We start from the raw sequence: 13,036 nt of genomic DNA on the forward strand, positions 1-13,036 counted from the left end.
ATTCTTTGGCATTGCCTTTCTTTGGGATTGGAATGAAAACTGACCTTTTCCAGTCCCTTGGCCCCTGCTGAGTTTTCCATATTTGCTGGCATGTTGAGTGCAGCACTTTCATAACATCATCTTTTAGGATTTGAAATAGCTCAACTGGAATTCCATCACCTCCACTAGCTTTGTTTGTAGTGATGCTTCCTAAGGCCCACTTGACTTTGCATTCCAGAATGTCTGTCTCTAGGTGAGTGATCACACCATCATGGTTGTCTGAATCATGAAGATCTTTTTTGTATAGTTCTTCTGTGTATTCTTGCCAAGAATATTGTGTATTCTGTACACGAAACATACACTTTAGCATCTACATAATTTTATACATTGGATTCTCCATATAATTATTCATCCCTATACCAGTCTGTGAAGAAGCATCTGAGATTGTGAGATGATTGCGGAACATTTGGCACAAACATTTGGTAGACTTGGGACAGGAAAATGAAACAGTGAAATATTTGTCAGACAAGTTCTTGTGATGCAGTTAAGCTCATTTCCAGCATGAAAATCACCTTTTTAATGCAATGACAGTTTCATTTTATAGCACACTTTGAGATTAAATGTATTCATCCCATCTATCAAAACAAACATGCTTTTCCTAAGAAAATGTGAAGCATTTCAACTTTATACAACTTTTTGACTGCTTGATTTATTTATATCATATGCAGCTGGTTTATTTTCTCATTCCTAATCTTCAGTACTAAAGTATGTTGAAGAATGAAAATTTTACAATAGTTTATATCCTGTTAATATTTACATTTTTCATATTTTGTCCTTATTAAAAATGAATTAGGATCGTGGTTTTTAAATTTAACTTTTCTTCAGAATTTTTTCCCCACTCATATTAAACTACGCCTAGTGCAGATAGATGCCAAAAATGACAACATGTACAAGATGCTGTACATTTGATAGGAGATAACTTGTCCTGAAGACATTTGAGAGATAATACTCATTGTGCATATTAGGAGCTTCTAGTTAACTATCCCTCCTCAAGTGTACAGAATTTGCATAATGCTATCCTTTATCCAGATGACTCCATGGTAAAGAATCCACCTGCCAAGTGGACGACCAGGGTTGGATCCCTGGGTCGGGAAGATCCCCTGGAGAAGGAAATGGCAGTGTATGCCAGTATTCCTGCCTGGGAAATCCCATGGATAGAGGAGCCTGGCTGGCTACAGTCCATGGGGTTGCAAAGAGTCAGACACAACTCAGTGACTGAATAACCACCCCTTATCCTTTAGTGTCTGCGAAGGTTCTTTTGGAACAGATATGTCAACCAAAAGAATCTGTACTGTACAGAGAAAAGGTAAAGGTTAATCACCTATTCTTAACGTAAGAGGCATTATCCAAACTAATGGTGTTTTTAGTGTTATGAATTATGAACGGAACCAACCATCATTCTCTGTGAAATTTAAAACAGAAAATGAAGGCTTATATACTGACAAAACTCTTACTTTGATACTGCCAGATTTATTTATAATTCAATGTGGATTAAATTATAAAAAGTAGAAAATATTTTCTTGGCTTTCAACTCATCATCTGTTGAAAAGTTGTCTCTTCTGTTGGTTTGCATTCAAGGTAAAAATTAGTCAGCCTGGATGATATAGTGAAAAGTTCTTAGGCTAAGGATGCAGTTTTTCTGGAGAAAAATAGTTTGGCAAATTTCAAGGAAAAAATTGTTTTATATGAGAATTATTGCTTTAAATCTGAAAATCATTAACAGCACTCATTTGTTCTTGTCATTGGAGAACAGTCTTAAGGGGCTTATTAGAGAATTTGGCATGGGAAGTTTTGCTTTGCTGGAGAGAGGGCAAAAGAGCATTGTGCAAAAATAATTTAGTTGTTGTATGAAACATGATAAATATTCTTTCATGTGCGTTTTCTAGCCTCATTTCTACTTTATTTATGTAACTTTGGGAAGATGCAGTAGCTCAACCAGCTTAGTATGTTTTCTGGGAAGGAAAGCATATGTTTTTAAAACTATGGAAATAAGGAAGTTGTTGCAGATCTGTACACTGCTTCCTATCAAGTAGAAGCAGAATGTTACAGAGAAAAGTAAGATGGCCTAACTCTGTCTCTTATAGAGACATCCCCAACTTAATTTGCAATTTTGTATGTTAGGTTTTCAAGATAGCCCCCTCTCACCCCCCTCTCTTTTTTTCCCCTTTTTTGAGAAGAGAAAATCTGTCTTTATGTTGGGCTTCTCTGGTGTCTCAAGATGGTAAAGAATCTGCCTGCAATGCAGGAGACCAGGGTTTGATCCCTGGGTTGGGAAGATTCCCCGGAGAAAGGAATGCCAACCTGCTCTAGTATTCTTGCCTGGAAAAGTCCATGGATAGAGGAGCCTGGTGGGCTTTTTTTTTCTTTTCCTTTTGTGAGAATAGAAAAGCTTTCCTTATATCCATCTGTAATAAAGAATATAAATTGTGCCCTTTCCATCCCCTATCCTCTGACAAGCACTATTTTGTTTTCATTAATCTCTCTCCCTCAGGAGTGTGTAATAAACCCTTAGTTTTTCTTGGTCCAGGGCTCTATGCTTAGCATCACAAATAAGAGTGGGCACTTAATGTTTAATACTTAACTGGTTGACTTCATTAATTAAATTATCCCTTTCTGGCTCTTCCCATTGTTCCAGCAATTTTATTGATGTGTCATTTTTTGTATACAACTCCCTACCTACTCCCAGTGTTCTGCTGGCTATCCAGTGTTTGCTTAGCGCTGTTCTTGGTGATAGATGTAGAGCAGTGATCAGAATGGACTTTGACCCTTCCTTTGTGGAACTTAACATCTCTTTAATACCGAGGACTGTGTTGATGTCATTACCTTGTGAATAACCTCTCCTACCTCCTAAGCTGTGAAAGAGGTGCATAACATTACCAGGCCTTGATAGCAGTGCCCTCATCACAGCAATGTTTGAAGCACGCCTAAACTTGCGAGGACCTTCAGATTTTATCTGATCCTCTTTAATGTTTCTGGAGTTTTCAACCTATCTTGATCCCTTAGAAGAATATAGTTCTTTAATTTTATATTAGTTTTAGGAATTTTTGCTAATCTATGTACAAATATTTTCAAAAACAGTAGCTTTTTTTTCACATTTCTACAAAGATATTTTGACAAAGTCCAAAGTTTTAATGAGGGTGTTTTCCCTGCCCCTTTGGTAGAATTTTACGTGGTTAAATGTATAAAAGTCTCTGGCACTGATCTCAAAAATGCCTAATGGTCAAAAAATGTCATTGGCTTTTAATATTTTAAGAGTTTTATTCCCTTTTCCTTTCTTTGATTTGTAGCTAATACACACCATGGATTACTTTACCTTATTCTTCTCACTAGGATTACATAGTGAAGTCTAAAACAGCAATAAAGCATGTTCCGTCATTTTATTCTGAATCCTGAGAATGAGGTCTGAAATGAGCTCTGACCAAATGGCAGCTAGCCCTAGCTTTTTCTTTAGCCAAAATTACATTCCCATTTTCCATTACCTCATTTATATCCTTTTTTACTCTCATTTTTTTATATATATATTTAAAATTCTTCTAACTTTCTTTAATAGTGTATTTTCTGAAGTTTACTTTAGACCATTCAGAGACTTGTGATATAAAAGGGCTAGGGATGGGGTTATATTGATTGCTTTCCCATTTTCATCGTTTTGGTTTTTTTTTTTTTTTTTTTTGAAGGGCCTATATCTTTAAAATATATGTATATTATGTGTAGAAGTTATATAGATCTGCATTTTAATCATAAACAGAATCAGATTCCCCCAGTTCCAACAGCTTTGCCAGCAGTGTTTCCAACTTGATATTTCAGTAATATGTTTTGTAAATATTTTAGCAAACCTTAATAGGAGGATAATAATAAAAATCTTAAGTAACATTTATTTGCAACTTAATCCCATATGCCCAACATTGTACACTTTACATAAATTTTCTAATTTGTTACAACAGTTTATAAGTGATATTATTATTCATGTAAGTGAAGAAACCTGAACAAGGGAGGTTAAATTGACTTGCTCTTAAGATATGCATTATAACCATTTCATATATAGCTCCAAGAAAGCATTATGTAATTATATTAATATTTTGGAAATCTGTCTTTAGTTTTAATTTTGAGTTCATCTTTCAGTCTTTCCTGTAACTATCTATAGAATTACAATGTAATAACTATTGACCCCACTGACAAAATTGAAAACTGAGCTTATTTTTAGGTGGCTTCTTTAAGGAGGGGTCATGCCATCATTAAGTAGAATCATTCTTTTCTTACTTATTTTCTCAGACACTAAAAGAATAAAAAATCATTAGGATATAATCATCTTTAACTTACTATTGATTAATTCAAGTATATAAAAACCATATCACAGTAGTACAGATTTACAGGTAATTTGAAACATTTTCATAGTTGTAGAAGCTTTTACAGTTTTCTTGTATGATTACCAGTAGGAGTCCTAACAAATATAATGCCAAAAGAATTAGCACTCCTTGACTCATAGAGTCAAGTGAACATTAAACTGAAAATCTGATCTTTACACTCACACAGGCTTGGAGCCTGAGGATGAGTTTATTAGTTCGTATCTACTTAATTTTAGAGATGTCAAGGTTCCGTGATATTGACGATGTCCCATTGAGTGGAGGATAGAGTCTAAGTCATTTTTAGGATAAGCTTCATTTCATTTATTAAAAATAACTAAACATAAGTAATCCGTCTATAAACCAGCTCCAAGTTTATAGCTCAATCTTACTGAAGGTAAGGCGACCACATCTTATTCCCGAGTAACCTGTAAAGTAGCTAGCTATCAGACCTTGCCTACCATACATGTGACTTAACCTAATCACTCACAAGATTCTCGTTAGGCTGAAATCTCTTCGTATGGCTATTCCTTTTTTTATTTTTTTGGCTGTGCCACACAGCATGTGGGATCATAATTTCCCAACCAGGGTCCGAACCCTAGCCCCCTGCATTGGAAGCGTAGAGTCCTAACCACTGGACCACCAGGGGAGTCCTTTTTTTTTTTTTTTTTTTAAACTATGGCTGTTCTTAATTTTTCTTATGGCCAATGCTCTTTACTATCTGCCGTTAACAGGTGGCATAGCTCTATTAAGTTTGCGCATGAAGATCGTGGATCAGTGTAATTTTGTGCTGGAAAATTTGGATATTGTTTCTTTTAGCACGTTTGTTACTCACTCTGTGCAAGGCACCACATGATAGGTAATGCAGAAAGTATATAGATGAGCAAGAATAATCTGGTAGTTGAAGTCTACTGAGTCCTTACTAGTATCAAGCATTATTCTAAATGTTTTACCACATGTATTACCTCATTTGATTTTCACAGTAACTACATGAGCTAGGTACTGTTGTTATCTCCATTTTATAGATATGAAAACTGAGGCAGGAATATATAAATTGACCTCAGGAATATCTAAGTCTAACACATGTACATAGTAGATTTGAGCCACAAAGCCAAGCAGTTCTGCCTTTAGGACCTATGCTTAGCCATCATATAATATTGCTTCCTACTCCTTGATCTCGAGGAACTCAGTTGCCTAAGTTATTCTTAAGCTTTCCAGGAACTTTAGAGCAGAGCTGTATCACCTCTCTATAAAGGAGGGTACAATGGACTCTATGGGCAAGGTGCTGTTAGCATTCAGCAGTTTTCCAGTTTGTATGTTGACTTTCACATGATTCCCGTGTTAATAATATTACTTTTCTGTGAAAATTCTCTGAGACTTGTCTTTAATAGGGTTTTGGATGTGTGAGTGAAATGCTGTAGTTCTGCAAATAAGTGGAATGCCCTCGTAAAGTTTTATTCAATTAAGATTTGATAAAATGATTAGATGCCTAATTTCTCCCACAAATTTTATAGTGGATTTTTATGGTTCTAGGGGTGGTGGAGAGGGACTTGAAAACCATTCCAAAATGACCATAGATAAAGCAGAAAATAACATTGCTATCCGTTTGATGTTCTCTTACCTTCTTTCACCAGAAGTTTTGAGATGTGGCAGAGCAGAAACGCTGGACTTGATGTTGATGGATTAAAGTTGTGCAGATAATTATCTTCAGTTCTGACTGGTTGAGCAAAAGTCTCAAGAGATTCCTCTAAAATTTTTAGTTCACAAATGAGTTAAGGGAAGATCTGCTCTAAGCAGAACATATTTTTAGAAGATAATTATTCTAGAAGATTGGTAGTAAAGTTGTTAGTTGCAAAGATGAGCTAAAGACACACACACTGGAATTAGCCATTTGGACTAGTGAAACCCCTGTGGATTCCATCCTGAAACTGTTGAATCTCAGTATTGGAAAAATATCTAACAGCTCATTGAAGATGTTTTAGTCCCACCCATCGGTATGCAGTAATGCTTGTAAAGCTGTCCAAACTTTCTGACTTGACTAGCAGATAAACTTTTTCTAAACAGTTGAGATCAGTTAATCAGGGAGGGAAAAGTATTAATAAATAAGCTTAGAGTTGTAATTCAGTTCTGTAAAACCATTGACTCACCAAATATTCTGCACATTTGTAATATCAATGTTTTACTGATATAAAAACATAAAGTAGATTTTAGGAAATTTTGGTATTCATATGAAATCATATGAAGGTAACATTGAAAAATTAATTTGTCTATTTCTGTTTCTATAAATTGGCCATTTAAATACTGTATACATTATTTTTGTTTTTAAAAAATATGTATCTTGTGGATTTCTTCATTCTGAAATTGACATAAAATATATTGTCAAGAATTCAAGTTTAATCATTTCATGTGAAAGGCATAAACTCAATTTGAAATAACTTTTATTCAATGCAAATTGTTGGCAAAACTAGAGTTTTTTCTAATTTCCTGTCTATATTTTTTATAAATAAAATTATGATGTTGCTGAAATCTTAAAATTATTTTTCCATTGGAAGTTACAGCATTCTCATAAAGGCTTTAAATAAATTGTTAAAGATCTTGACATGTATTGAATTTTGATTTAAAATAAAGCTAAAATTTGTTTTACGTTGTGACAAATAATTTACATTTTAGAAAACAAACTTTGCCTGTATTCAGTCAATAATATTTTTAAAATAACTTGGATTATAGATGCAGATAATCTTCTACAGTATATTAAGGGAAGATGAAACTATATTCATAAATCCCCTTTTATAGTTATGGTAAAAATTCACTTAAAAAACTATATCTGTAGAAATGAATTGTGCAAAATAATACACATGTAACATTTACATTTTTAAGAACTGAAAATTAGAGTTCTGTGTCATTTAAATTGGAGACTGCGTCTCTTCAGTCAATAGGCTTGATCAACATCTGAACTGCTCTCAAGGAGTATGAGCCACCTCGGTATTCGGCCCAAAATATCCCATCTTGGTACTTGCTTCTGTAATGGCCTCCTCTGTACCAGACTCCATTGAGATTAGAGTGTGCACAGGCATTGTACCACCATCCTCCTTTATGGAAGTGGGCGCAGTTTCCTTTGAGGAAAAAAAATACAGACATCAGAGTAAAAGTTTCTTCTAAGTGTGGTACTCTGTAAACCATCAAAAACCTACTCTACTTTGAGAACAGTTTGAGTTTTTCTTACTGATTTCAGTTAACCTTTATCTTCACAGTGGTGTTTTTTCATTTATCCTGTTACTGTTGCTTGAGTATCAACTACTTGAAAGATCACTTGAATTGCCTTTTTTATTTTGCTCTTTGCTTATTAGCACATGCTTTTTTTTGTTGTTGTGAGTGATTTTCTTTGCTGGGAGGCAGGGTAAATAAAATGCAAGTAGTGTTTGTATGTAAGAGAGAGAAATGGGAGAGATTGGGAGGGGAAAAGATATGGAGTTGCTAAAGAGAGTAAAGTTGGATAAAATTGATTTTCAAAATAGCAAAGAAATCTATATCTAAAATAGTACTATTAACAAATCAAATGAGTTTCTGTAAATAAGGCATATATTATGGTCAAATCTGTCTTCCTTTTTCCTCTTTTGCCGGAGTGAAATAGAGACCTGTGTGCTGCTTGCCATAGAGCTCAATGTAAAAATAAATCAATTTTCAGGAGATATCTCTGTATCAGAGCCAGAAACCTAGGCTAAAAAGGCAAAAAGTATGTGAAAATTAAATTAAAAATTACATTATGTGGATGACCTAATTGAGTCTTTCTAAAGCGAGTATTTCTCCTCTGAATAAAGCTTTTCTGCAGTTCCTGTACCCCCTGCTGCAGTCGTCTTGCTAGTCGTCTTTACCAAAAAGTGCCTTTACCCCATGTACCCAAATGACTCACTTCCTTCACTCCCTTTAGGGCCTTGTTTAAATGTCACCTTTTTTGTCCAACCCACAGAAAATGGCACCCTCCCTGTTCCTTGTTCAGTTTTACTTTTCCTGAAGCACTTGCCACCACCTGAGAAATCATTTTGTTTCCTTCCAGAAAGTACGTTCCCAAAGGGCAGGAACTTTGTTCACTGCCGTGTTCCTCAGAGCCTACAACAGTGCCTACCACATGGTAGGTGTCCATTGGGATTTGTTAGCAGTTTTAGGCAGTTGCAAGTTTATTTCCAGATGACTATGTTTTGTTTCCCATCCCACCCCATCAGGTTAGAACAGCAAGACCTTGTTCACAGAGTTCACACTTGGCGATTGCCTTAGAGAAGAGCTCCTAAAAAGCTGTTCCTTTTAGCAGGTTGTATTCCCTTTGACTGAGTCCAAAACAACTTTTCTGACAAGACATCAGTGGCATATACTTGATAACAGGGTTCTGTTTAGTGCATAGAAAGTGGTGATCCTGCAAAGAACATGCATCAGTTTTTTCTCACTCACCTGCATACATATCTTTATCTCTGTCCAGAGTGGTGAACTGTTTACCATTATGCCACATCATGGAGTCCCCAGCATTCCCCTGGTAAGTCCCCAGACGCAGTCTATAGAATTCACTTTCCGGTTCCAGGCGGAAACTGCTATATTCTGCGTAGACTTTTTTGTCACTCCAGTCTTCTAATTCAATCAATAACTTATAATTATCTTGATTGCTAAGCAAATAGATATTTTCCAGTCCAAGCCAATATTCTCCATCAATGTTTCCAAATCCTTTCTGTTAATAAACAAAGAACATGCATACATGAATAAGTGTAGAGATAGTAAGCATTTTCTAGATGTTTTAAACACCTGATAGCTTAAAGATATTGAGCATTTAAGTGTTAATGTAATCTTCCATTTTTGTAGATCACCTGTTCTACTGAAGTCCCACGTAATCACTTTGTTTTGTTTTGCTTTCTCTCAATTTGTCAGCATTTATTTGCACAACTAACTCCAAAGTCTACAAATAAGATAAAAGCAGAATTGAAATTATTCATAGAAACTAAAAATATTAACTAGTACACTACCCAGATCCTTGAAAAGCGTTCCTGATTTCTTTCATACTCATACAAAGAAACAAATTTTTGTTCTAAAAGTAATATAGGTATTGTCTCCACCATAGTCAAATAAATAATACATCTAACATTTTTTATGATACTCAGTAAAAATGGTAGTATCTGTTTTAGAACAAATTATCTTCTTTAGCTCTATTAAAAATAAAATTAGTAAATGTAAGATGATAAAATAGTAATCTTCAAAGTCCCTTTGAAAAATTGTAGGTTAATGTTTGAAGAAAGTAACAAATTAACTATCCTATTTCCATAAATATTTGCCATCGCAAGTATGCAGCAGAATATAAGTTTGATAAACCTGATCTTAATGCTAAATGTATTTTCAAAGAGTTTGTGTTCTTTCACTTGTTACTTGTTTAGAAATTTATACAATTTCTCACATGGATATATTAATGTCTCATTATTATAAGCAATAATACAGAGTATAGGACTTCCAAAACATGACCTTTTTTCTAAGATTGTTTACCTCCAATTAAATACACTTGATAATGGGTGCAGATGTGGTCATGAACAAAAAAGCAGTTGTCTTCCTAGAAAATGAAATTAGGATCAGTCTTTGCAAAGAATTAAATATATGTGTAAATCATCCAGACTGAAAGGGAACATTTTAAAGTACATCTTTAGTTTCCTTTTTACATCTTAATTTTGACTTGAAACCAAAGATGAGGATTGTCTTTTGGACAAATGCAAATAATGAAAAACATACGAAGAGCAATTTTTTAGCTGTGTATCTTATTTGTTGCATAGAATGACTATTCTTGCAAGAGCTACTTTGTTCTACCTCTTCCCCCCAGGGCTGAATCACTGATTTACCTTATAATTTTCCCAGTTTCTGAAGAAGTTGACAGAGCCATCTGTTCTTTTCTGAATAACAGTCCAACCCCCAGGATCCAAACTGTTCTCACACCATAATTGCATTGGTCCATTGCTCTTTTCAGGTTTGATCATATAAATCCCACTGACTGAATGTCCAGCGTCTTTTGCATGCTGACAATCTTTGTATGGTCCTGTAATTAAAATTTTGATTTGGCTTTGATTGCCAGGAAACTTAATAGGAAAAGAGCCATATTAAAGTAGTTTTTAGTCAAGAGTCTTACCATTGTATCTTTCTTTACAGATACCGTTTTTAATGTATGGTGTACACAAACCTCTAAAAGCTAAAGAAACTAAATTTTTTTTAAAAAAGCATCTAAATAAAAGAATTACCCTCCCCCGAGTCCCACTATCTGGAACATTAACTTGATTTTCTACTGTTCTTGCAAGTCTTTGTCCAAATACATATATTTTTTGTATTGTTATAATTCTGACACTCATAGAAAATTATATTCTTTTTGTTTCAACAAACGTTTCCATGGGACTACAGTCTCCATTCTAGCGCTTACAGTAACTGTAAGACACAGTCTTTGATGTTGATGTATCATGCTTACCTCTGCCATTAGACACTGAGGTTTCATCTGATTTTTGCTATTATAAGTAACACTATACATAGTGTCTTCTTTTTGACTTCATTTTTTCATACGTATGAAAATCTTGCAGGATTGATCTGCTAGATCAAAAGTGTGTGAACAGTTTTACAGTTTTTCATGGGGTCCGATTTATAGTTACCAAAATTTGATTTCAGTGGATCACGCTAGTCCCTTGAGATACTCAGTGAAAATGGCATACCAAGGTCAAGTAAGTTTTAGAACTGCTAAGTATTATATTACCCTTTCAGAAACACAGTATACATTCACATATGAAAGACTGAGAAGCCCTGAAATAAACCAGTCCCCCAAGCTTATGGAATCTTTTAAATTTTTCCCTCATACAACAGTTCATAAGAATACATTTCAGGAATGTTGGCAACATGCCTTTCTAAAGTGTTGTATCAATTTATATGACTAACAGTAATTTTCTTATTTAATCTACACAGTAACCTTCTGATAGTTTACAGATGTTCTGTAGATGAAACAGTTAACTGACTAGTCTTTAAACCCTAGACTTAAGCCCACTTTTTTCTAATCCCAGAACCCATGCTCTGAACTGTTATGCTACAATTGTTCCCATGTTATCTCACAGTTGTATGAATTCACTCCCTATGTTTTAATCCACTGATAAGTCCATTTTAAAATGACAGAACATTTTGTGAAATCGTTTGTAGAGTATCTGACTCTTGAACTTGTGATTTCCATATTTCTGATCTAAAGAAAGATAGCATCTAGTTTACTGAGTATTCTTCAGTTTCACCCTTCTCCAGTGTTTTGATGCTTTGAATTTTTTAATAAGCATGTCAAAATATTAAGTGATTCAGAAATAAGAATTACCCTAAAGATCAACCCTAAGTTACCCTAAAGAACAACCAAATGAGTATAGAAATTTCAGTTGTCAAATTTTATATTTTACTAAAAATTTTTAAGTTCTAACATGTAGAATTTTTAGAAATTGTGTGAGAGTTTAGTCAAGTAAAATTCATACAAGAAAATCTGTACTGTAATGATAATAGGATTGTTGAAATTTTGAGGAATGTGTTTTCTGTACGATGCCAAGTATGTACAAGGTCCCTTATGGGGCCTTATTGGGGTAGAATTAATCTCATTAAATAAATAGTTACACATCTACATCATTAGAAGGGTTTCTTAGAAACTGTAAACTCTTCCCTCTAGATTATTCTTAAGGATGGAGACTGTTTTTGTTTTTCTTCTGACTTCATGTCATCAGTGTTTGAACTATTAAGTAGACTGTCAGTTTTTTGTTAAGCAAATGAATCAAAGTTGCTTTCACATTTTAAATACAGGGAAATTGAAAACCACACGCAAAAAGAAGAGATGATCAATTTCTCTAGTCCATATTTTTATTGTGTTTCATTGATATTTCTCTGTTTCAGGTTTTTAAAAATTATAATGACTGTAAGCACTACTGATTGCTACTAAAAATTTATAGAAACTGGAAATACATAATGCTGCCTTTCTTGGGTTATATTTATTTTAAGTATTAAATTTCTTAGTTCTAGAGCTTCAATTAGATTATTTTTTATCATTTTTATTTCTCTTCTGAGATTCCAGTCGTGCATTTATTATGGACATAGTTTCCTTTAAGCTGTAATAACTACTTTAAAAATTCTTGTCCCTTCTATTTCTAGTTTGTTGAGAGCTGTTACCATGAAGATTTAGGATTTTGTCAAGGCTTTTTATTTATCTACTGACATGATGATATGGTTTTTCTTTTTTTATTTGTTAATATGATGAATTCTATTGATTGTATTTTTAGTGTTAAACCAACCTTTCGTTCCTGGGATAACCTCAACTTGGTCATGTTATAGTATCGTTTTTATATATAGCTTGATTTGTTAAATTTTTGTTAAGAATTTATGCTTTTATAGTTGTGAGGATATTGGTTAGATTGTGAAAGCTCATAAATGGTTTCTTAAGCTAGGGAGGGCTCTTCTAAAAATAATGTTTTTCCTTTTCACACTAGCTGTAAATTAGATCACATTCCATTTAAATGCAATGTGAATTATTTTTACCTATCTACCTTCTCAGTTATTGAATTTAAATTACAAAGTATTCATAGCCTTTAACACAGTGCTTAATAAAATAGTCATCATCAGTAACTTAGTTCCCTTTTCTT

At 34.0% G+C, this 13,036-nt stretch overlaps 2 protein-coding genes across 28 annotated transcripts in view; one reads left to right on the top strand and one right to left on the bottom strand.

Moving 5' to 3' along the window:
• RALGPS2 (Ral GEF with PH domain and SH3 binding motif 2) overlaps positions 1-13,036 on the top strand; it is a 166,426-nt gene that overhangs the window by 93,197 nt on the left and 60,193 nt on the right. The window lies entirely within an intron of this gene.
• Positions 6,805-13,036, bottom strand: part of ANGPTL1 (angiopoietin like 1) — an 80,974-nt gene continuing 74,742 nt past the window's right edge. For all 20 annotated transcript variants that reach the window (XM_055582790.1, XM_055582791.1, XM_055582770.1 and 17 more), the window contains 3 exons: positions 10,244-10,437; positions 8,823-9,093; positions 6,805-7,492 (listed from right to left, as the gene is read on the bottom strand). In XM_055582790.1, coding sequence (XP_055438765.1) covers positions 7,305-7,492; positions 8,823-9,093; positions 10,244-10,437 — 653 coding nt within the window. In that variant the 3' untranslated portion in view covers positions 6,805-7,304. The remainder of the gene's footprint in view (positions 7,493-8,822; positions 9,094-10,243; positions 10,438-13,036) is intronic.

This window comes from Bubalus kerabau, chromosome 5, assembly GCF_029407905.1.
Source record: "Bubalus kerabau isolate K-KA32 ecotype Philippines breed swamp buffalo chromosome 5, PCC_UOA_SB_1v2, whole genome shotgun sequence".
Classification (NCBI taxonomy): domain Eukaryota; kingdom Metazoa; phylum Chordata; class Mammalia; order Artiodactyla; family Bovidae; genus Bubalus; species Bubalus kerabau.